Raw genomic sequence first — 21,840 nt, 5'->3', positions numbered from 1 at the left:
TACAGACTGGCCATTCACACAGAGTTAACCAGTATGCTAAAGAATCCTGAAATACCATATTCACAACCTGTTTACTCCCTCCATGCCTTCTCCCACCAGGCACTAATCAGGAATTGAAGGCATGGTATGCCAGATGATTGACTCTTGTAATCTTAGATCCCATTCAAGCCTGAATTGCAAAGCAAAGGGAACTTGACAGATGCTGGAAGAATCTTCTCAGCAATGGCCAGTATGCATTTCCCCCATGGGGATGATACGTACTATAGAAAGCCAGGAATTCATGCAGTGTATCAGCCCAGCTCCTTTCTCCATACTGAAAGAGGTATGGAATTCCATACCCTTCTCAGCATAGAGAAAAGTAAAAGACCACTGCCATTAAATGAGGGAAGCATAGTAGCAGCAGTTTGGCTGTAGAAGTAGTCAGTTGATGAACAGTAAGATCCAATTCTCTATGCGAATGGAGGGATTGTACTTTCACAGGATTTGTTCCAAAGTTTTTATTGTTGCTTTTCTACAGCCATAGTTTGTAATATGGTTTGGGAAGCATACTAACACAATATAAAACCAGCTCAGTCTTGTGGCAGATTCAAGGCTAATGGGTTTATTATGGTGTAAGCTTTCTTGGAGCATATGGTTCACATCAGATGCATTTGAAGTCTTAGGTGACAGAACTGAATTGCCTAAAATTACAACTAACCAATTTCATGGTGGAGTTTTTCTTCTGTAGTTCAGGGATGTTCACCTTAAGCTCAAAGCATCCTGGTGGGTTGGGATGTTCTGCTCTTGGCTTCTGGGTTGTTTACAATTGTTTGCTTAAACTATATGGATACAAATCTAGAACTCAGGATAATACTCCATTCAACTGATGACGTGGACTGTAGTTCATGAAAGCTTATGGCAGAATAAATTTATTTTTAAGGTGCCTTAAAGCTTTGCAGTAAACTGACACCGTTTCATCTCTGGAAATGCTTGAATATGCTCATAATATTCAAGGCAAATCACTTTGTTCAACATAGGTTCAGAATTATAATCCTGCTTTGAAATCTTCCCAGGACATCAGGATGGCTACTGCTAGAGACAGAATTTGGACTAAAATATTATGACTTAAGCAACATTTGTACCAGATGCAGCTACTTTACTAGCAATGACACAAAAATAAATCAAGTGCTACCTATGCTCCAGGTTACTGTAGTCAAAAGTTCCATATTTTGTTATAACTCATTCTCAAACTGCAGAGTCAATTTTGGAATACTGTCAGATTCACATAAATATCAAACCAAGTAAAGAAAGAAAAGTAATAGATTTTAAAGCAAATTTAATGACAGGAAATGAAACAAGATACATAGTTTCTCAATTTTTAGGGTGCCTTTTTACTTTTTTGTCTGTCGGCTTCTTATCATCTGTTGCCGATTCCTGGACAGGTAGCCACTTCAGAGGATTGCGACGATATATGGGCCATGGAGGGAGTGTGAGCTGTAACAGAGGACACTTCTAAGAAAACCCAGCATAGTTCTTTGATAGACAAGGTTTTTGTAAGGCTTGTTTTTTGACTAGACTTCAAAGTTAAGAACAGGTACAAGGGAAGTTAAAGCTGAAAACAATCTTCTGGAGTAGTATTGTCATGTTTACAGTGCATTAGGTACAGAATAAGAGCAGGATCAACAGAGATCTCAAAAGGAAAATAAATATCAAGGCAATGGTATTGCACAGCCTAAAAGCATTGTAGTGTATTGTCCAAAAAACATGTCTTGTATTAAATTTGCATGGACTGTGTTTGCATTACACCTGCAATCCACCACAATCTTTACAGGATTCTTTGTCTACAATGCATATATGTGTCATAAAAAATAATGTTCTTACCATGCACGATAAAGCAAATCCAGCCATTACTATGTAAACTGTCCAGCCAAACTGTTCGGTAATGTACCCATAAATAAAGCCAACTACCTGCAAAAACATTTAAAACAAGTCAAAGAAAATATGATGTACCCCAGACCCAATAAGACAAGGGCTTAAAAGGAAGCACTGTTCATTTTAGGAATTCACAGCAGGATAGCATCAAAATCTTTAATTTATTTGGACTTCTGGACTACTCAAGCCACATTCAAATATGAACATACATGTTTGGTTCTACTTAGTCCTTTCTGAGAACAGAAGAAACTGAAATCCAGTGGAGGTGGCAATTTCTGCTTATTCCCCTTATAATATTTCACAATGCTGTGAAGGGTCCCCAACCCTCAACAGCTTTTCACAGAGGAGGAAAGAATGAACTAAATTGCTTTTCCCATCCTGTAAGTTTTCAGTAATTCTGAAATAAAGTCACACAAAATAGGAACATAAAAACCAGACAATTTAAAACCATAGGTTGAGATATGAGCTTCATGTTAGTTCTGAACAGAGAGCTTTATTTACACTTTGTTGCTATGTTCCATCAACTTGTCCCTGGCTTATGGTGACCCTATGAATAAATCCCCTCCTCCAAACTTTTCAGTTCTGCTCAGCTCCTGAAAACTCAAGGCTGTAACTTCCTTTATAGAATTAATCCCTTTGTAGTGGGTCATCTTTTTCTGCCTCCCTCAGCATTACTGTCCTCTCCAGTGAGTCTTGTCTTCTCATGATAAGACAAAACTGAAGCTGTTGTACTTTGGACATTTTTGCTTCCAGGTCACATTTTGGCTAGACCAATTTGTTTGTCTTTCTGTCAGTACAGGGTATCTGCAAAGTTGTCCTCTAGCACCATATTTCAAATGCATCAACACAACACTCTCCTGTCAGTTTTCTTTACTGCCCAACTTTCTACACAGTGACTGGGAATTCAGTAGTGTGACTGATCATGGCTTTGGTCTGCAGTGAAGTGCCCTTGTACTGCACAATCTTTTCTTGTTCCTTCACTGCTGCCCTTTCAAGTCTCAGACTTCTAATTTCTTGGCTTCTCTGTTTGAGTTGACAGAGCCATGGTATGCAAAATCTTTCATAATTTTGATTTTTTTCATTGTTAGTTTAAAAGTTGTGTAATTCTTCTGTTGTCATGCTTTTTCTTAATGTTGAGGTACACTCCTGCTTTTACATTTTCTTCATTCAGTTTCATCAGATGTTGTTTCAATTCATTGCTGCCAGTAATACAGTATCATCTGTATATCTTAAATTATTAATGTATTACTCTTCAATTTTCGCTCTTTCCTTTGAGCCTAATCTAGCTTTCTTTATGGTCTATTCTGCATACAGACTGAATAGATAAAAAGCACCCTTGTCTGATGTCTTTGCCTATAGGAAACCATCCTGTTTCTCATATCAGTAGCTTCTTGTCCACAATATGGGTTATACATCAGGACAATTAAGTGCTGAGGCACTTATTTCTTTCAGAACTATTTACAGTACTTATCTTAAAATTTAAAATGCTTACAGCTGCAATTGTAACCACATTTACTAGGAAGTAAATTCCACTAATCTTTGTTGGGCTGAATTCAGTTAAACTTTTTTTGTGTAAACTTTTTGGGGCCATATGGCAATTTGTTCTAGGCACAGCCACTAGGTGGGGTGGGACAATGGAGGTGGGACAAAGGACAAGTAACATGCCCAAAAGACAAATTACAAAGCAGAGGTGAGGTCTGATTTCTATCCCATAAAACAACTCCTCTGAACCCACAGTTTTCAGCATCAACAGAAAGTTAGTTCACAGTAAATGCAGCTGCTAAGAAAATGTTAATTTTGGAAATGGAAGGGGTAGGATACTTTGGTACATTCTTCCTTGAGGACACCATGTTGCCGAATCCTGATATAGATCACACAACAAGCATCCATATGCTATATTTAATGTATAGAATAATTCCAAAAGGTTTCCAGGTGAAATCCCTCAACATGGTGGGGCTTTCTGAATTGCACTCATAGTGTTATGTATGCTTCATTTTATACATAGTGGGTATCATTTTGATTTCATTATACTTACAGCAGAGAAAAGAATTATTCCCTGAAAAATCTGCTCAGCTAGTTTTTGTCCTTTATAGTCCTGTGGAAAAAGAAAACATTTGATAGCATTGCTACTTCCTTTAACGCCAGCACTTCTTGTGGTTTTTGGAATGGTAACATATAGACAGACAATTCTGATAGTATAGTAAAAAAAGAAAATGTTTTAATGACAAGCTGAAGTGACTTTGAGTAAGTTGAACAAGCTTGAGCAACCTGAAGAAATCTTAACTGGCTATTTCTGTTGCCAGATAAGCAGGGGAAGGGAAGAAGAAGAAAGTTTATTGCCAGATACTGTTTCAATATAGTGCAGAGATCTACCTACAACCTTAATGTGGCAGCTACTGCTGCTGTTGCATTTCTGCTTGCTCCTGTCTCTGCTTTAACACACAAATGTCATGCTGCATATTTACACAGCATTGGCAGGAGACAAAGAATTAGATCTCAGCTGACTCCTTTGTGGCATCTTTGCAATGAAATCTCTAAGTGATGGCGTAATCCTGCATCTGGCAGGTTTTGACAATATATTTGTCAAATGGTTTTGCCATGACTGTGCTCTACATAGCAGGAAAACAATCCTGTTTGTGCTGCATAAGCTTTGTACCATTATTCAAGTAGCTGCTTCAAGTAATATATTCATAGTTACACTTCCATTATAATTCGGAATAATTGTTAACAGTCCTTCCATAAGTGTTACAAAGCATGCAGAAGCTTCCAAAACTTTTTTCCAAAAATAGGCAGGAATGTGGTGTGTTCTATAGATCTACGTAATCAAACTTAGCAGTGTATGCACATCACAGCCAAGCAGTTCTTGGTGGCTTTTTAAAACATGGCACAGTCCTCAGTACTTTACTTTTCTTAGTGGAGTACTCCTATTTGTTAACATGATCTTTAGCTATCACATTGGAAATCATCAGACTTAAATTCAAAGAATGTACTTGCTAAATGGTATAGTAAAATTAATTTTATAAAGCACTTTAGATATTGACAAGATATTAAATTGCATTTAAAGCCAAGGGCCCGTCTGCATAAGCTCATATAACTAACACAGAAAATCTAGTGCAGTTAGACCAGTGTAAGTGCTATACATGCTTACTTAAGACTAAATCCCATTTAATTCATCTTGGGAAATTGCTTGAGTATACCAACTGGATCAAGCAGTAAAGGACCACTGACCACAGTAAAAGCTGCAATCCTCAACATACCTTATGTGTGAGTGCTTTTGAGCTATAGAGGCCTCATACAGCTTGGACCCTGACAGAGCACTTTCCCCCCATATGTACCTACATATGCCCTAGGATCACCACTGGGGACTCTTCTCAGAGCAGTCCCCTCAAATCTAAGGTATACAGGATGGCGATGAGAGTGAAGGCTCTCACAGTGCCTACCTTAATATCATTTTTTCACCAATTCTTTGTAATTCTTCCACATCAATGAAATATAACTTCAATATTGTCTGCCATCAAGTCATCTCCAACCTATCAGTGAATGATCTCCAAAATGTCCTGGCCTTGACAGCCTTGCTCAGCTCTTGTAAATGCAAGATTATAATTTCCTCTATGGAGCCTATTCTTCTCATATTTGGTCTTCCCCATCTAATGCCTTCAAATTTTCCCTAGCATTATTCTCTTCTCCAGTGAATCTTTCCTTCTCATGATATGCTTGAAAATCAAAAGCCCTGATTTTGTCATTTTTGCTTCCAGTTAAAGCTCCTGCTTGATTTGATTTAGGACATTTAAAATATTAGCTCTTTATATTATAGTAATAAAATCATAAAGCAATTATCAGAGATGGTTTAACTGTTGACAGTTTCTTTATTCTTGTGTATTTCAATGCTGTACTTAATTTTATTCTATTTTTAAATTTATTTTATATAGCCATTGAAATAGGCTAATAAATATAAAACTAGTTCAACTAAAATCAAAGGGACTTGATGGTGAGTAGAAATAATTAAAACATCGAGTTTTAACTTTATTAGGCCAATAATCAATAAGCTTAGCAAGCGACGGTAAGATTTCTGATTCTCATATTTCCTACAAGGCCCTGCTGAACAGGGAAGGGTCTCCATTTTGTTGCAGAGCATGGATAAGGGCCATCCTCTTTTCTACCTAGGACACGTCTGCTTTATTACTTGAGCAGTCAGGCAGTTCCCCGTCCTGCGGTCCGGCGCCTCAACACTTCCTGCCCGACTCGAAAGCAGAGAGGAAGGCTCCGCGTCCCTTAACGGTGCCCTGCAGGCGGCGAAGAAGACAGGGCTGCACGGGGACCGTCCCCCCCGGGTGGGCGAGGCTGTCCCGGAGCCTTCACACAGGCGCCCACCTCCCCGTCCAACCCGCTCACCATTTGTGTAGGAATAGATCGGAATATGTTGAGCATGATGTCCGGCTGAAGGACCGAGCCTTGAGCTCCGTGGCCGCCGTCGGGGGAGAGGTGCGCTGGCGCTGGTGGCGGAGGTGGCAGCTCTTGGGGGTCGGCCTGCAACGCGCAGTCCCAGTCCGAGCTCGACAGGGGTTCCTGAGCCCCGCCGGGACGGCTCCAACTCTCAGGCAGCTGAAGAGGGTCGCCCTGCAAATTGGCGGCCGAGGCGGAAGAACCGAGCGAAAAAGAGTTAAAAACAGACACTTCCGGTTCTTTGGCTAAGGCCGCTCTGCGCCGCAAGGCGGGCACTGAGCTGACGGGAATCGAGGCTTTCCTGCCTCGCCTCATCGTGCTTGGACTTCCGGGGCAGCTCGGGCGAGAAAAGGCCCGCTTGGCTGCTCACTCCTCTGCACAAACAAGCATATTGGCTCGAGCTCTCGGCCTGTCGCCTGACGAGTAGCCGCCCACTAAGGCCGGGGAAAGCTTCTCGGCGACCCCCGGCACGCTCCCCCGTGTCTCCATGGCAACCGGGACGCGAGGAGCGCTAGGACCCCTCCCACTAATCCGAAGGGACCTTAGCAATACCGATCCCCTAACGTACTGCCTGCCCGACCTCTTTTCTCCACCACAGCCACAGTTTAGCCTTGGTTAAGCACTTGGAATTAAAAAGCTACGCTACACGCTACATCGTGTTCGCTCTTTTTGGATTTTTTTTTCCGATCAGGCACTAAGATAGACACCCTTTCCTACTCCAGCGGCTGACAACTTGCTGCTGCTGTTGAGTTGGCATTTCGCTCGTGGCTGCCAGACTCTGCGAAAGGAGCAGGAGCAAGTGGAGGACCGCTTTTTCCCTGCAAACGAGTAAGGCTGGTGGCAATAGAAGGACCTAAATCACTACCTCTTCTGCTTATCACTCCGCGTGTGCTAATCTGCCCTGAAGAGGCGTCTTAGCTAAGAAGCAAAATGCCTCACTGTCATTCCCTTTGCGTCTTCTTGCTCTCTGTGGCGCTTCTGCCGTCCGCTGCCCAGCCTTTTTCAGCTCGCGGCTGGCAGGCAAGCGAGCCGAGCGGCTACGTTTTGGAAGGAATAGGCAGTTGCTGTACCTGCCTCCAGAGACCTTTAAAGTCAGACCCGTACCCGACTTGACCTGCAGCGAATTGTACCAGCAGTAAAGGGAAAGAAAGTGTAAGGTGAAAAGCTGAGAGGACAGATTAAGAGAGATAAAAAATATTACGAGGTTATGCAAACTGAATATTGCAGCTGAAAGTGGATGCTCCATCTGGAAAGGTTTGTAGGCTGGTGCACTGGTGAATTAAAAAGGCACATCCAGCAGAGGATTGCAAAGCAGTGAATATACCTTCTGAATAAAGGAATTTCTTTCATTTACTGTGATGTTTTGGTGGGTCTACTAGAAGTGGACCACTTTTTGTAAGAGAAAATGAATTTATATTAAGACTTGTAGAATTCATAGATAGTGGCCAATCAATTTGCCCTGCAGATGGATCAAATATGAATAATATATAGTGTCATGCTTATAAAATTGGACTTGGTTGTAGTCAGTAGCTAATCTGCATAGGAATAGCTTCACTAAACACTAGTGGCTTTGCCCTAGATTGTAAATTGTGACTTATAAAGATGGTTTATTAACTGAGCTGTTACAGATGTACTAAATATCTACCTCAGAAGTAGTTATTTCTTACTGTGTAGGTTTCATAATCCTACAGCTCATAACACAGGAAAACTACTCTCCGTTTATCAGTGAGTTATCAATGACTGCTTTTACTACTAAAATAACAGTTGGCTTTGCTTACTAAGATGCTTACATCAGTTGCATCAACCTGGTTTATAGAACAACAGAGGCAGAAGTGTATGCCACTAGAAGGCAGGAGGTGCTCAGACACAAAGGAACTGACAGATTGCAGCATATGTTTTTAGAAGGCACCTCTGTGACAGCAATGATAATTTTGTATGTGTCCAAAATACCACGCAGTAAAAATATTCTAGGTGGTGAAGGGGTGATGAAGGGGTCTAGTAAACTTGGATGATCTGTTTTGAAAACTAAGCTTTCTCCTTAGAAAGATTGCAGCCTACCTTGTAAACAAAATTAGTTGGTGTTTATCTTAGCTTTGGGGCAGATGATTTAACTATAGAAAAAGGAGTGAGGATCTGAGAAATAGAAAATGCCTTTAAATAAGTAGAAATTCATTTTTCTGTGCTTTCCTTTCTCCAGACCTCTGCATCTCTAATCCTACATAGATGTTTACTTTGTTGCCCTTAAGAGTACTTCTTTTATCTGAATACTTTATCAGTCCTTATTATATTTTTTCAGGTTTGCAGAGTAGCTTGGTTGTAGAGGTTCTTTGTTTTGCAGGCATTTAAAGGAACTCATCATTTAATCCAGAACAAGCTGAGGAAATGACATTCAGAAAAGGTATTTTTAAGTCACACTTTTAAAAGCAGTTTTAAAAATTTGAATATTCAACATATATTAGGCCATTATTATCTTAACCATCTTTTCTTTTCTTTTATTTCAGTAAATATTTTTATCCTAGTACTTGTCATTGTTATATTTTTGCTAGTGCTGCATCACAACATACTAGGTCTCAGTGACCTCTTGAAGGGAGAGTTATCAGGTATGGTGCCTTTTCCTTATTTTAGTAACGCTGTATTTCAGTAAAACTATATTTGGTAGGATACAGATCAGCAAGTTAATGAAAGGATTTTACAGGCAACTTTTTTCTAATTGAAATACATATTTACTGGCAGGTACTTTTGTTCCAGTTTTGAGCCATATTTAATGAAAATACTTTACTTGTAGACCTTAATAATTGTGCACTGTTTTTATTGTTAGTTAACCTATCTCACTAAAAGCAAAACAGTGTCTGCCTGGTGTGTTTTTATTTACTATATGTGGAACATGAGTCCTGAAATGTAGTTGGTGCTCTACTTTTTACTGCAGCTGTTCCAGAAAAAATGTTACAGCATTTAAAATCTAGCTTTCATATCAGCTTGATTTTAATTTGCCCAAAGTTATTAATGATCTTCTTGTCTGTGAGTAACTTTGTTCTGCTCATCACCACATTACTAGGAAGAGATTAAAGGTTTGAATGAAAATCTGTTAGTTTCATATTAGTTTAATGGAAGTATTCAGAGAAATTAAGGAAGTTCCAGTTCAGCACTGAAAGCTTAGATTAAAAAGTTAATTATGGAGTTAAGTTTCACACTTAAATCAGCTAGTCTTAAAAATTATTGACATGGGCTGTTTCTTGGTCCCAGTTGCTGGGGCACATGAGTGGGAGCACACAGTTGCTCTTACGTCTCGCTTGCGGGCTTCGCATTGGGGCATGTGAATGACCTGAACAGAGATGAGAGCAGAATGCTAATTTAGGCAGGCCTTTGATCTGATCCACTGGGCTGCTTATGTCTTCATGACCATGCCCTTCCTTCTGTTTATCTAATGCAACGTGCCACATTCTCCTCCTGCAGATTCAAGTCCATTAGGACTCCAACCAATAGATTTTATACCTGAGCCTCCTCAAAGGTTGACAGAAGGCCAAACTGGCATGGAGATTCCTGTGGTCATTACGGCATCTGATGATAGGCTTGGTGGTGTAATAGCAACTATGAACAGTATTCAGCAAAACACTAAGTCCAGTGTGGCCTTCCACATTGTCACACTGAATGACACAGTGGACCACTTGAGGTAAAGTATGCTTGTGGAATGTTGTTGCCTGCAAAGGTGTTCCTATCTCTGTCAGTCCTGTACTCTCTTAAAATAGTAAATGCAGGTAAGTATCAAACAGTTGTTTGAGGAAATGTCCCACTGACTTGTAAGACTGTGAGTGAATGCTGTACTTGGCATGAGTGGTTACATATAATCAAACAGAAGTGAGAGACACCAAAAGAGACACTGAACATTCTCCTGACAAATACTACTTGCTGCCATATATTACAAGACCCATCCTTGCATGAGATTGAAAATTAAGCTTTCCTTGTGAATGGAAACATGAATTACTTAATTTTTGAATAAAAGCTATAACTACTTTTTAATCATTACTTTTGTGTTAGAAATTCATGCTCTTGCACCAATATTACGGTGCAAGAGAAAATATTGCTTTGAATCCTCTAGAGCAGGGGTCTCAAACTCAACTTCCCTGGGGGCCGCTGGAAGTAGAGTCTGGGTGAGGCTGGGCCGCATCAAGTATTCCGCCACTGCGTGGTGGTGGGCCACTCATCCCACGTCGCTCCCAGAGGCCGGCGGTTTGAAGGCCGCAGGGCCCCTCCCGCGAGTGGGCCGCGAGTTTGAGACCCCTGCTCTAGGGAGGGGAAGGCAACTTGTGACCATTCAGATGATTTGGCCTGTAACTCCTATCAACAGCATTGACAAGAGCTCTCTGGTGGTCCATTTGCTGCCCACCCCTGCATTTCAGCCTTGCCTCTGTTATTGACCCACTGTAAGCAGATTTGCCTGTAAGGAATTCCTCCCTATTAATCATTTTTGACCATCTGAATCAGGAGAACATGGTGCTTGTTTGTTCAAGCCCACCTCACTCTAATGAAGCCTGGTAGCTTGCTTACTTTACTTAGCATCATCAATGGGCAATATTCTGTGCAGTCCATGTTACTGCTAGTGCAGGAGGGATCTAGGAGTAGTTAAATGAGCAGAAACACTTATTTCTGCAAATAAGCAGATCAGCTGAGTTTGCAAAAGGGAGCTCTACTGACCTGTGCTGATCTGGACAAGAGGGATTCCACTCATTTCCAGGGTTCTGTTACACAGAACTAACTCCTCCTAAACAGGCAGTAGGTTCTACGAGTGCAACACTGTCAATGGGAAAGAAGAATTCCCCACTGGAATTGTGGCATGTCCTTTACTGCCCTCTGAAGTGGGAACATCAGTATTCCAGGTTTACAGATGAGAAACTGACACTAAAGGTTATATGCATAGAGACTTTGCTGTCAACAACCCAACTAATGGGAAACCATGAATCCTATTTTTTCAATAACCTCTGATGTTTCCTTTACAGAACATGGCTCAGTAAAACTAGCCTGAGAAATGTGAAATATCAAATTTTGGATTTTGACCCTCGTATACTGAAAGGAAAGGTTCAGGTTGACTCAGGAGTGCCAGACTCCCTAAAACCTGTGAGTAGTAGTGTTGAATTATGCCATTGTAAGTATAACCTGCTTGTAGACTGCTAACGGTTTCAGTGAATATAAGCTTGTATATTAGGATCATGAAAAGTCTGGCCTGTAACTATTGCTGTGATTAAAGTTCTTGTCCTTACAGTATCCATTTAGGACACAAGCCAATGGGGCTGCCTATAACCCTCAGACTCAGAGGATAATGGGCATCCTATGCAAAGTGGGAGGAAAATTGCAAAGGTCCCATCCACATTCCTTCCACTCTGCAAAGTGGCTAGATTTTGGCCATCTGGTAACTTGCACTCTGGAAGGGGAGGAAAGGAAGCTGGGAAGCCACCATGATATACCACATCTTGGCAGTGCCAGCCTGCTTTTGCCTCTGCCCTTTGGAACATCCCCTAAAGCCTTTTTCCAAGGTTGCTCTTATGACTCTGGAGATGCAGCTGGCACAGTTCTTACGAAGCCAGCTGTGGATGGTGGTGGGGTACTCTAAGTGTGAATTCCTAGGTTAGGGCTGCTTTTGGACCTCAGAGCTGGGACTCTGAAAAGTCCTATGACCTTCTAGACACAAATTCAATTGGCTCTGATAAATGCATTTGGAAATTCCACCAACTTAGTTTTATTGTTTTAATTTTAAAACATTAGTTTTAATGTTTTTAGCAGAAGGGATGCTTTCACCAAGAAGTATGGTTATTAGGAAAGTTATGCTTAGTATGTCAGTTTCTTTTCATTGTTTGTTTACACCTAGCTAACCTTTGCAAGGTTCTACCTTCCTAACTGGGTCCCTAATGCAGAGAAAGCCATTTATTTGGATGATGACGTGATTGTGCAAGGTATGAGAACCGTTTTTTCCTTTGAGGCATAGAAATTGTCTTTCTATACATCATTTTTCCTTGAGGAAACAAGATAAGTTATATACACTTAATGGAAGTGTAACATTTTAACCTGCATTGATATTTTAATTTGTTTTGCTATACTAATTATAATACTTAAGCCATCTAATAAGTATTTATTGTAATCTTCTGAATCTAGTGTCCTCTGCCAGCATGACTACTGACTTAGTGGGATGGTTCACAACAGAACTCTAAATAATGATTAATAGTGTTATGTATTTGAACAGAAGGTCAGGGAAAAACCTTGGGTTCATGCTTGCGTCTCTCCCATTTCTTCCCTGCTTTCAACTGGTAGGAGAAGTAAATCAGGACTCTTTTCCAATTTAGCTGATTCCTTGACTCTGTGTATGAATCAGGAAGAATGTTTCATAATCAACTATATTCAGTTACAAAGCAAGCTAACTTCAAAGCATAGGTTAAGAAAGACGGGGTGGGGAACATGTGGTTTTCCAGATGATGCTGAATTGCAACTCCTTTCACCCCTGCTAGCATAGCCAATGCTAAGAGATGGTGGGAGTTGCAGTTCAACAATATCTGGGGGCCCCACATTTCCATTCCTTTTCTAAAGTGAAATTGAATCCAGCCTCGCCCCCCCCCCCCCCGCAATCCTGGATGTACTGGAGAAAGGAGAGCACAGTGTGTAAGAGGCTAGCGCTTTGCATGACTTCTTCCTTCTGGTACATTGTAGCATTTAAATTGTGGTTTAACATTACCCATGAACACACTTAGCAAAACTTTTACCAAGTTGTAAGCTGTGATTTGAGGATCCAGGTGCTTATAATGCCTGCAAATTATGGTTTAATTTACACATGATTTTCCAGAATTCATGCACAATTCATGCTACTTCTGCTATGCATAATAAAGCTGCGGGTTGTTTAACTCATGAATAAACTATAGTGTCTGGGTTTGCACATCACAGAACATCATGATTGGACCAGTCAGATTCTGATTTTACAAACTGGAAGCAACAAACACCAAGCATGCAGTCCAGTGAATTGTTAGGTGGTTAACCCAATATTTTGTGCCATTATGTGCAAACTGGATAATTCTATCGAAGATACAATATCCCAGTGTTATTTACCTGCAAAGCATGCATTGGATCCAGCATCATGATCTCAACCTGCAGGGTTATATGAAGGGGGAGAGGTTGTGGAAGTCCTGTTCAATCAGTGGTATCCTTTTGGTGGCAGCACCATTGGATTGGATACCATGGCACTGGTACCAAAACAGACTTCTCAGGTAAATAGCATACATATTTGGAGTGGAGAAAACACCAATAGAGCATCTTAAAGAAGAAGATATTCCATGCTGTTTTAGAAGTTTCACTTACAAATCCTGTTCCTCTTTACTCAGCACTGGTTAGTCCTCCTCTGGAGTACTGTGTCCAATTCTGGGCACCATATTTTTATAAAAATGTAGACAAGCTGGAAGGGGTTCAGAAACAATGATGATCAGAGGACTAGAAACAAAGCCTGTGAGGAGAGATCCACAGAACTGGGCATGTTTAGCCTTGAGGGGAGATAAGATAGCACTCTAGAATATTGTCATGAAGAGGAGAAACAGGATCTCTTTTCAATCACCCCAGACTGCAGGACATGGAATAATGGGCTCAAGTTACAGGAAGCCATATTCTGGCTAGTTATCAGGAAAAAAATCCTCACTGGTAGAGCAGTTTGAAATGACCTAGGAGGTTGAGGGCTTTCTCACGCGAGAGACATTTAAGATGCAACTGGACAGCTATCTGAGACGGCTGGTTTAACTGGGAGTCCTGCACTGAGCAGGGGTTGGACCCAATGGCCGTCTGGCTCCTTCCAGCTCTGCTATGATTCTATGTAAGTAAAATTTATTTTAAGAGATGAAGCTGCCCATTTTCTGTATTTCATAACTTGGAATGTGATATTGAATTGAATTTCACACCCCAGTTTCACCTCACAATAATGTCACTAGATTTTTCCCAGCATTAGAGACTGAGCTCAGGCTTCTTTTAAAGTACGTCAGATGTTTTACAGACAATTATTTCTAGCTGAAACTATCTTCATGCAAACCAAAATCATATTACTTTTTATAGCGCTCTTAATTATAACACAGTTATTTCTTTTACACATGAGAATAAAGCCCCATTTTGAATGAGATTAAATGAAAGATTATGGCTGGGATCTGAAGAGCTCATGGTGTGACTTATCCAATGATATCTGTAGATTTTTTTTCTTTAAATATCACATGCCCATGGCACAACCATGGCCAGTCTGGTGTTCTTCAGATGTTTTGAGCCCATATCACCCTTAGCTGGCATAGTCAGTGATGCTGTGAATTGTAGACCAAAACATTTGGGGACACCAGATTGGAAAAAGGTGTCATAGCATATTAGAACTTGCTTTAGAAATCTCCTTGGACAGACTGAAATACTTTGATCATGTTCTCTGTCACTGGAAAATGTTGCAGAGGACACACTTGCAAAAGGAATGCTTGGCATAATGTGGGCCTTTCTGTTTGTTGGTTTTTGACAGCATGTTTTTGTTTGGGTTGGATTTTCAGATGATATTCTTCAGCTTTACAACACCCCACTGCAACAGGGCCATGCAGCTGCATTCTCAGATGACTGTGACTCTACCTCAAATAAGTTTGCAGTCCGTGGAGCAGGAAACCAGGTGCAAACAGTTTTAAATAAAGAATGTGAATGTCACAGGCCTCTGTTTTTCAGAAGTTGTCTCTGCTCTTGCAGTTGTGTTCCTGATTTCAAAGTATTATGAAAGTGCTTTATGGCTTTGCCTTTGTCTAAGCATTGAATGAAGCTAAGCATTTCTGCTTCTTGGGTTCGAATCTGAGAACTTTAGCTTTCTTTGTCCTTCCAGTCTATTAGCAGGCAAGAGCCTAAGTAATTTTCTTGAAACAGTGAAAGCATGTAGTTTTCTTCCTGCAAAGACAATGGCATGGACTACTGGGAACCAGGATTTTGTTCTACAGGTGTTGAGATGATCCGATTTTTCCAAAAGAAGAAATGCTTCCATCTCCTATTCACCAGCAAGCAACAGCTGTTCAATACGCCGAGGAGGGTGGTAGTTTTCCTTTGCATACTTGAATAGCCTAGGAAGGGGGAAGCGGTGACTGGCTCTGAGTAAATTTAAGTTTTCAGGCCCTGTCTGTTGGATAAGAAGGCAGTCCTAATCTTTCTTTGTGTACTAGAAATACATAATGAGACATAAGACCATAAGCAAAGTGTTAAATTTTAAAGTAGCAAAAGCAGTTCTTGCAACTAACTTCCCTTGCTTCAGTGCATTTATCAAAGATACCTGTAAGCCGTCACTTAATAACCACCATACAGCCAAATACCCTAATTGGTGATAGGAGGCTTTGGCATTTAAAATATGTCATCTTTTTCATCTGTTGATGAAAACAGTTTGATTTTCAGTGTAGAGAACAGAAACTTGGCAAAGGAAGGGTTTTGGTAGGAGGTATTTGAAGCTGAAATCCAATTTCTATTTATTTTTCAGTATAATTACATTGGATACCTTGATTATAAAAAAGAAACAGTTCGGAAGCTATCCATGAAAGCAAGCACTTGCTCTTTCAATCCAGGTGTTTTTGTTGCAAACCTAACTGAATGGAAACTTCAGAATATCACTAGGCAGTTGGAGAAATGGATGGCGATTAATGTTGTGTGAGTATGTCCAGTCTGAGTTTAAGAGTTTGATACCTGATGATTGAATCTAACAGGAGAGCAGTGGGAGAGGAGAATGATGAAAGACCAGATGAACTTCTACTATGTTGCTGATAATCCTTTTACTTGATCTGGATCAGCCCTAAAAACAGCCTTGGGCTTGGCACTGCTCCTATAAAGCTGTTAACCTATTGAAGAAGCAAACTGGTGAAGGTGACTAATATCCCAAAATGCTGATCAGGTTTCTGTTTTGATACCAGCTACAAATGCTCAACAATTAGGCAATGCAAGAGAATAAATCAAGTTGTATAGTATGATCCTTCAATACCAGAAATGACCAACTAGTTTTGACCCTCTTCTGTGGCTAAGTACATAAAAAGTTACACATACTCTTATATGCGAGTATTTCACTCAAAGCTTCTCACATCTGTTTAGGATATAGAACACTGCATGTCAGAGTCACCACATGCAATTATACACTTTTTTAAAGTGGCCTGCTGCCTAAAAATATAATAAAACGTGGAGATATACATAAACAAAAACTGCTCAGCACTTTATGCACAAATTCTCACCAAACCAAAATTAATTTATGCAGATGTTACTATTTAAACTGAAAGTAGCTTCAGGCTCCACTATGAATATATTAATCAGAAAAAGGCCAAAAAAAGAAAAAACTGCAGAAAATAAGTTCATAAAAGGAAAGTGATCATTTACAAGCATGTTAACCTTCACTATTTTCCATATATAAAAACTAATATATTCACATATACCAAAAGGTTATCCTAAATAATAATGGAAGCTAAAAAAACTGAGAAAGCTTGGATCCCTCTGAATGCTAGCCTTGTAATCACAGGCGTGGTGAATAGAGCCTTAAAACTGCAGCAGGTTCCTGAAAGGGCACCCTACCAGAAAAATGTGTTATCAGAACGTTGTTAGGCAACTTCACAACATAAAATGACCACACTTCTCAATATATACGTATCACTGTAGTTAGTGGTTTGCATTCATATATAATCGTTCATTCTATCTACTCTCTTAAATCAACCGGAGATGTAGTGTTTAGAGTGTGGTTACAATACAGCTCCTTCTGAAGAGGTTTACATTGCAGTTGTCCTTAACCATCAGATTTTTCCAAGTAGAAGAACTTCAGGTCATTCAGGTTATGTCTGCATTTGATGAAATGCTGAACTGGCTTGCATTTCTGATTTTTTTAAGCAAGTTTTATGTTCCCAGATCCTGACTTCAATAGAGTCATAGAATAATAGAGTTGGAAGGGGCCATGAAGGCTATCAAGTCCAACCCCCTGCTGTTGCAGGTCACCAAATCATACCATCCCACTCAGATGGCTCTCCAGTTTCTTTTTGAATGTCTCCAGTGTGGGAGAGCCCACCACCTCTCTAGGCAGCTGGTTCCACTGTCATATTGCTCTGACAGTGAGGCAGCTTTTCCTGATGTCCAGCCTGAATCTGGGTTGCTGCATCTTGAAATGATTATTCTGTGTCCTACACTCTGGGATCTGCAAGAAAAGACCTTGACCTTCTTTTTTGTGACAGCTTTTGAGGTACTTATAGAGGGATAGCATGTCCCTCCTCAGTCTTCTCTTCTCAAGGCTGAATATGCCCAGTTGTCTCAGCCTCTCCTCATAAGGCAGTGTTTCCAAACCACAGATTACTTTTGATGCCCTCCTCTGGACCTTTTCTAATTTTCCTGCATCGTTCTTAAAGCTTGGTGCCCAGAACTAGACACAGTATTCCAGGTAAGATCTGACTAGTGAGGAGTATAGGAGTATAGAGGAGAACTACTACTTCTCATAATTTGGAATACTTCTGTTAATGCTTCTCAAAATAGCATTTGCCCTTTTGGCAACTGCATCACATTGTTGGCTCATATTTAGCCTATTGCCCACAATTACTCCAAGATCTTTTTCTTTTTCAGTTCTGTTGAGCCACATATTCCCCATCTTAGTTCTTGTCATTCTCACATACACATTTCTAGAAGGGCATTTGATAGCATAGCTAAGCCCTTTGGTACAACAGGAAAAGAAAGAATGATCTTGGTATAAATATTGTGCATTATATGTAGGATTAACAAAAATATTAGCACAAGTAATTAGTACATGCACTGAAATGACCACAGGAAAAGTTACCTTTCCTTCTTCCCATAAGAGGGTTCTATCATAAATTAGGGCAGAGGTTTGCCAGTATTGTACACCAATCTCTCTCTTAAGGTTCTGTTTCCATATATATGCAAGCATAGGACCACTCTGACATCCCTGTATATAAAAGTATATTCTTTTAATAATGCCAGGAATTTTACTAATATATTAAGTCAGAGGGGTCACTGTCCTTTCTAACTTGAGTCCTGAGCACCTCTTTAACAGGTTCAGTGGGTATACTCTCCTACTCAGCTGAGTTATAAGTCTTTCCACCTGCTTATGGAAATCTTTTCTGCTAGTGTAACTTCTGTAATAAGGCAGGTTAAGTTTCACATGGACAGGATGCTTCAGAAGTACAAATCAATAGGGATCTTAACTAGGACTGTAACATCTAGGAAGCTTAGTCTATTGGAGTAACTCACAAAGTGTCTCCTTGATGCTGCTGCATAGCATAAATGTATCATTCAAGCACTGCTTGTAAAGGATAATATGTGGTTTGAAAAGATATCTAATTGAAGTATGTGCATCTGCTCAAACCAATCCATATTAATATTGACCAGTTCTGGGCCAAACCTACAGCCCATCGTGGTGCCTGAAAATTTGCTGATACAACTTTATCTTGGAACTGTAGGATAAAAGATTTAGTTCTAACGAGTATAAAAAAGCTGTAAGAGGAGCAGATGCAATTGCTCTTTTGTCCAGAGTAGATTAATTTACCTCAATAGCCTCATGTTGTATAATATTCATTTACAGTGAGGTCGCATCCATTGCTACTAGCCATTTTGTGATTCCTTAGATGCATTATCCAAGTTGTATGTAGGACTCATTATCATGAACAAAGAGTTTAAAAAAGGAATTTACTCAGGTTGGCATAAGCTCTAAATTGGATCCATAAATGTATAAATGTTGCACAAAAATGTTCTGTTCATTAATGGAATGATTAACTTCAATTAAAATAAAAGCATTGTCCCATAGATATTAACCTACTGAAATGATTATCCACATTGTTTTCAGCTGGTTAATTTTCCTTTCTCTCTCTCTCTCTCTCGCTCGCTCTCTGACTAGAGAGGAGATATATAGCAGGACTCTTGCAGGAAGCATCACTACACCCCCTCTGCTTATTGTATTTTACAAGAAGCATTCAAACATTGATCCTATGTGGAATGTGCGCCATCTTGGTAAGTGTGCCAGCAAAGAACTTGACATTGCTGGAATTCTACCCTCTTGCAGCCAGCATGGAGAGAACTGTGCTGGCTGCTTTTCCAAGGTTAGGAAACCAGTGTTGGAGAGGTGGGAAAGAGGGCATTCAAGGGGTGTGGGAGGAAAGCTGCCAGTATATGAAGCATTGTGGTGATGCTCCAGCTTCCTTCCCACCTTCTGAAATGTGGGGTGGAAGGTGTGGGGAGGTGGAGAGTGCCTCCATTGCTTCTCCCAGTCTGCACTGCACGCTTGTAAGCTGAGCTGTGGAGCTTATGAGCATGGAAAATGGAGTTGATAGGCTTGTACCCTTCCTGGCTTTTGGTTTCAAGGTCAGGCTGAATCTTTTCAGATAAGACAGGACTGTAATCTAAGTTCACTGATGTTTTTGTTCTTCATTTCTAGGCTCAAGTGCCGGCAAAAGATACTCGCCACAGTTTGTGAAAGCTGCCAAACTCCTCCATTGGAATGGGCATTTCAAACCCTGGGGAAGGACAGCATCTTATGCAGATATCTGGGAAAAATGGTACATTCCCGATCCTAGTGGCAAATTCAACTTGATTCGGAGGCATAGTGAGTTCTATGAAGCAAAGTAAGATGGAGCTGACACCTGTGTCTCTTCTCAGGAAGCTTATAAAACCACAGAGCAAATTGAGTATTGCTACTTGAAATGACACGTTTAAAGAGGAGGCAGCTTCCAGTCTTCTACTGTGAGAAGCAGAATACCTCCATGAACTAGCATTTTTGCCTAGACAGATTGTTCAAGGCTGACCTTCTAGGGATAAAATGTTACCAAACTCACTTAACCCAGTAATATACCAGTGACTACTGGGTGGTTGCCACATACCTTGCACAGAACTAAGGCTGAATACTAAACACACTTCTGTGGGAGTAGGTCCCATTGAATTCAGCTGGACTTAAATATGTCTACTTAAAAGTATTGTTCATATACTAAAAAGCTGCTATTTTTCCGTTTGCTTCCCCTCTGAAAAGAAGCTTTGTGTTAAGCCTTTTTTATCGCTGAATTATTCAAATTTGTACAGCTAGTTTGTTCATTTGATTTAATCTGCATTTTCAAGGAAACAAGCTATTTAGTATTTTTGTTCAAGAAGCTACCCATCAACACTAAAACAACCTTCAAAAATTGTGGAGGAACCACTCAAAATGTCTTACGGATTTGTTGTGTTGGACCAGTCTGTACTTGATCATTGTTATGCGAATGATTACTTGTTTTTCATGCCATGTTCTTAATAAATGAATCTAGGTGCTTCAGCAATTACAAGTTTGGAAAAAATGAGGCAAAGATAAATTGTAATGTAAATAGAAAATTATTCCCAAACACTGGCTTTACCTAGCAGGATTTACAGAATACTGATGAAAGGAAATTTTTAGTATAACTCACCTTATTGAGTGTAGATAAGCTTGGAAGTTCACATTGAACATCAAAGGCAGGAACTTCTGTCTTTATACAGTATCACATTCCCTGGCCAAAGTTAATCAGAACTATGCTAAAATCCTGTAATTTAACAGGATTTTTACCTCATTTCCTTGGTCAGGTTTTTTTTAAAAAACATGTCTAAAGGCGAAGTCAGGTAGACCATGTGAATCAACCAGGTCTATAGTTAAGACATGTTGGGGATGTTTTCAAACCAAGGGAAATGGACAGTAGGGCAAAGGAGAAATTAACCTGCTAAAGCCATGCGCAACTTATAAAACCTGGTGCTGGAGAGTAAGGGTTTGGGACATAAACAACCTTTCCACACTATACAGTGTGTTTCCGCAGGGATGAAAATCATGTGCTAGTTTGAGGTGGCAGTGAAGGAACGTGGAGAAAAAGGTGTTCTTTATCCCCTTAGGTGCCCTGCCATGCAAGGCCTGAACAGAATGTTCCTGGAAAGAAACAGGAACATTCCTCTTAGCGCTGTAAGCAGTGTAGGTGTGATTCCATCAGGAAAGCCTTCAAAAGACTTGGGCTAACTAATGTGCAAGGAAGTGGGACCTCAAAACACTATACTGCATCCCTTAAAGCACTGCAGTTTATAGCAATCATTTTTTGTACAAAGCTAGCCCTGTGCCATATTCTTGATAATATGGCATATTCCACCAACTAAACCTTCCACATACTGATTGGGGGTGGGGGAGAAGAGGGTATTTTAAAACTTAGAACAATTGTTTTGGATGCACTGAACAGTTTAACTGGTCTGAACAAGCCAGTTATGTTGTCTCTAAACAGACAGCATTTTATAAGATACCAAAAAATAATTTCTATAAAATCTGCAAATCTTTTATCAGTTACTTTTTGGAAACACAGAAACAGAGCGAGTCAGAAGGGGTCTCCCGGGCCATCTAGTCTGATCCCCGGCTCCAGCCAGCTCCGCTCACAACATGCCCACCAAGCACATGTCCAGCCTAGCTTTGAACACCCTCACCGATGGGGCCTCAATGACTTCTTGTGGAAGCCCATTCCACAC

General features: G+C 40.3%; 2 protein-coding genes across 5 annotated transcripts; one reads left to right on the top strand and one right to left on the bottom strand.

Moving 5' to 3' along the window:
- Window positions 1-1,298: 1,298 nt before the first annotated feature.
- SPCS1 (signal peptidase complex subunit 1) lies at window positions 1,299-6,684 on the bottom strand. 2 transcript variants are annotated; one of them, XM_044451176.1, is made up of 4 exons: window positions 6,304-6,684; window positions 3,943-4,006; window positions 1,861-1,943; window positions 1,299-1,473 (listed from the first exon to the last, which is right to left on the bottom strand). In XM_044451176.1, the coding sequence occupies exons 1-4, from the start codon at window positions 6,667-6,669 to the stop codon at window positions 1,351-1,353; spliced, it is 636 nt and encodes a 211-aa protein (XP_044307111.1). In that variant the 5' UTR covers window positions 6,670-6,684; the 3' UTR covers window positions 1,299-1,350. The 2 variants fall into 2 exon arrangements, with proteins under 2 accessions (XP_044307111.1, XP_044307110.1); XM_044451175.1 differs by having other exon boundaries at window positions 1,861-1,947; window positions 3,947-4,006.
- A 122-nt stretch (window positions 6,685-6,806) lies between these two features.
- On the top strand, window positions 6,807-20,641 carry GLT8D1 (glycosyltransferase 8 domain containing 1). 3 transcript variants are annotated; one of them, XM_044451174.1, is made up of 10 exons: window positions 6,807-7,182; window positions 8,693-8,752; window positions 8,856-8,954; window positions 9,808-10,024; window positions 11,349-11,466; window positions 12,215-12,299; window positions 14,895-15,007; window positions 15,851-16,017; window positions 19,238-19,350; window positions 19,775-20,641. In XM_044451174.1, the coding sequence occupies exons 2-10, from the start codon at window positions 8,737-8,739 to the stop codon at window positions 19,963-19,965; spliced, it is 1,119 nt and encodes a 372-aa protein (XP_044307109.1). In that variant the 5' UTR covers window positions 6,807-7,182; window positions 8,693-8,736; the 3' UTR covers window positions 19,966-20,641. The 3 variants fall into 3 exon arrangements, with proteins under 3 accessions (XP_044307109.1, XP_044307107.1, XP_044307108.1); XM_044451172.1 differs by having other exon boundaries at window positions 8,651-8,752; XM_044451173.1 differs by lacking the exon at window positions 6,807-7,182 and having other exon boundaries at window positions 7,190-8,752.
- Window positions 20,642-21,840: the final 1,199 nt, after the last annotated feature.

Source organism: Varanus komodoensis, unplaced genomic scaffold (genome assembly GCF_004798865.1).
Source record: "Varanus komodoensis strain SLA01 unplaced genomic scaffold, ASM479886v1 scaffold6_2, whole genome shotgun sequence".
NCBI lineage: Eukaryota > Metazoa > Chordata > Lepidosauria > Squamata > Varanidae > Varanus > Varanus komodoensis.
This window is presented reverse-complemented; position numbering and strand designations above follow the sequence as displayed.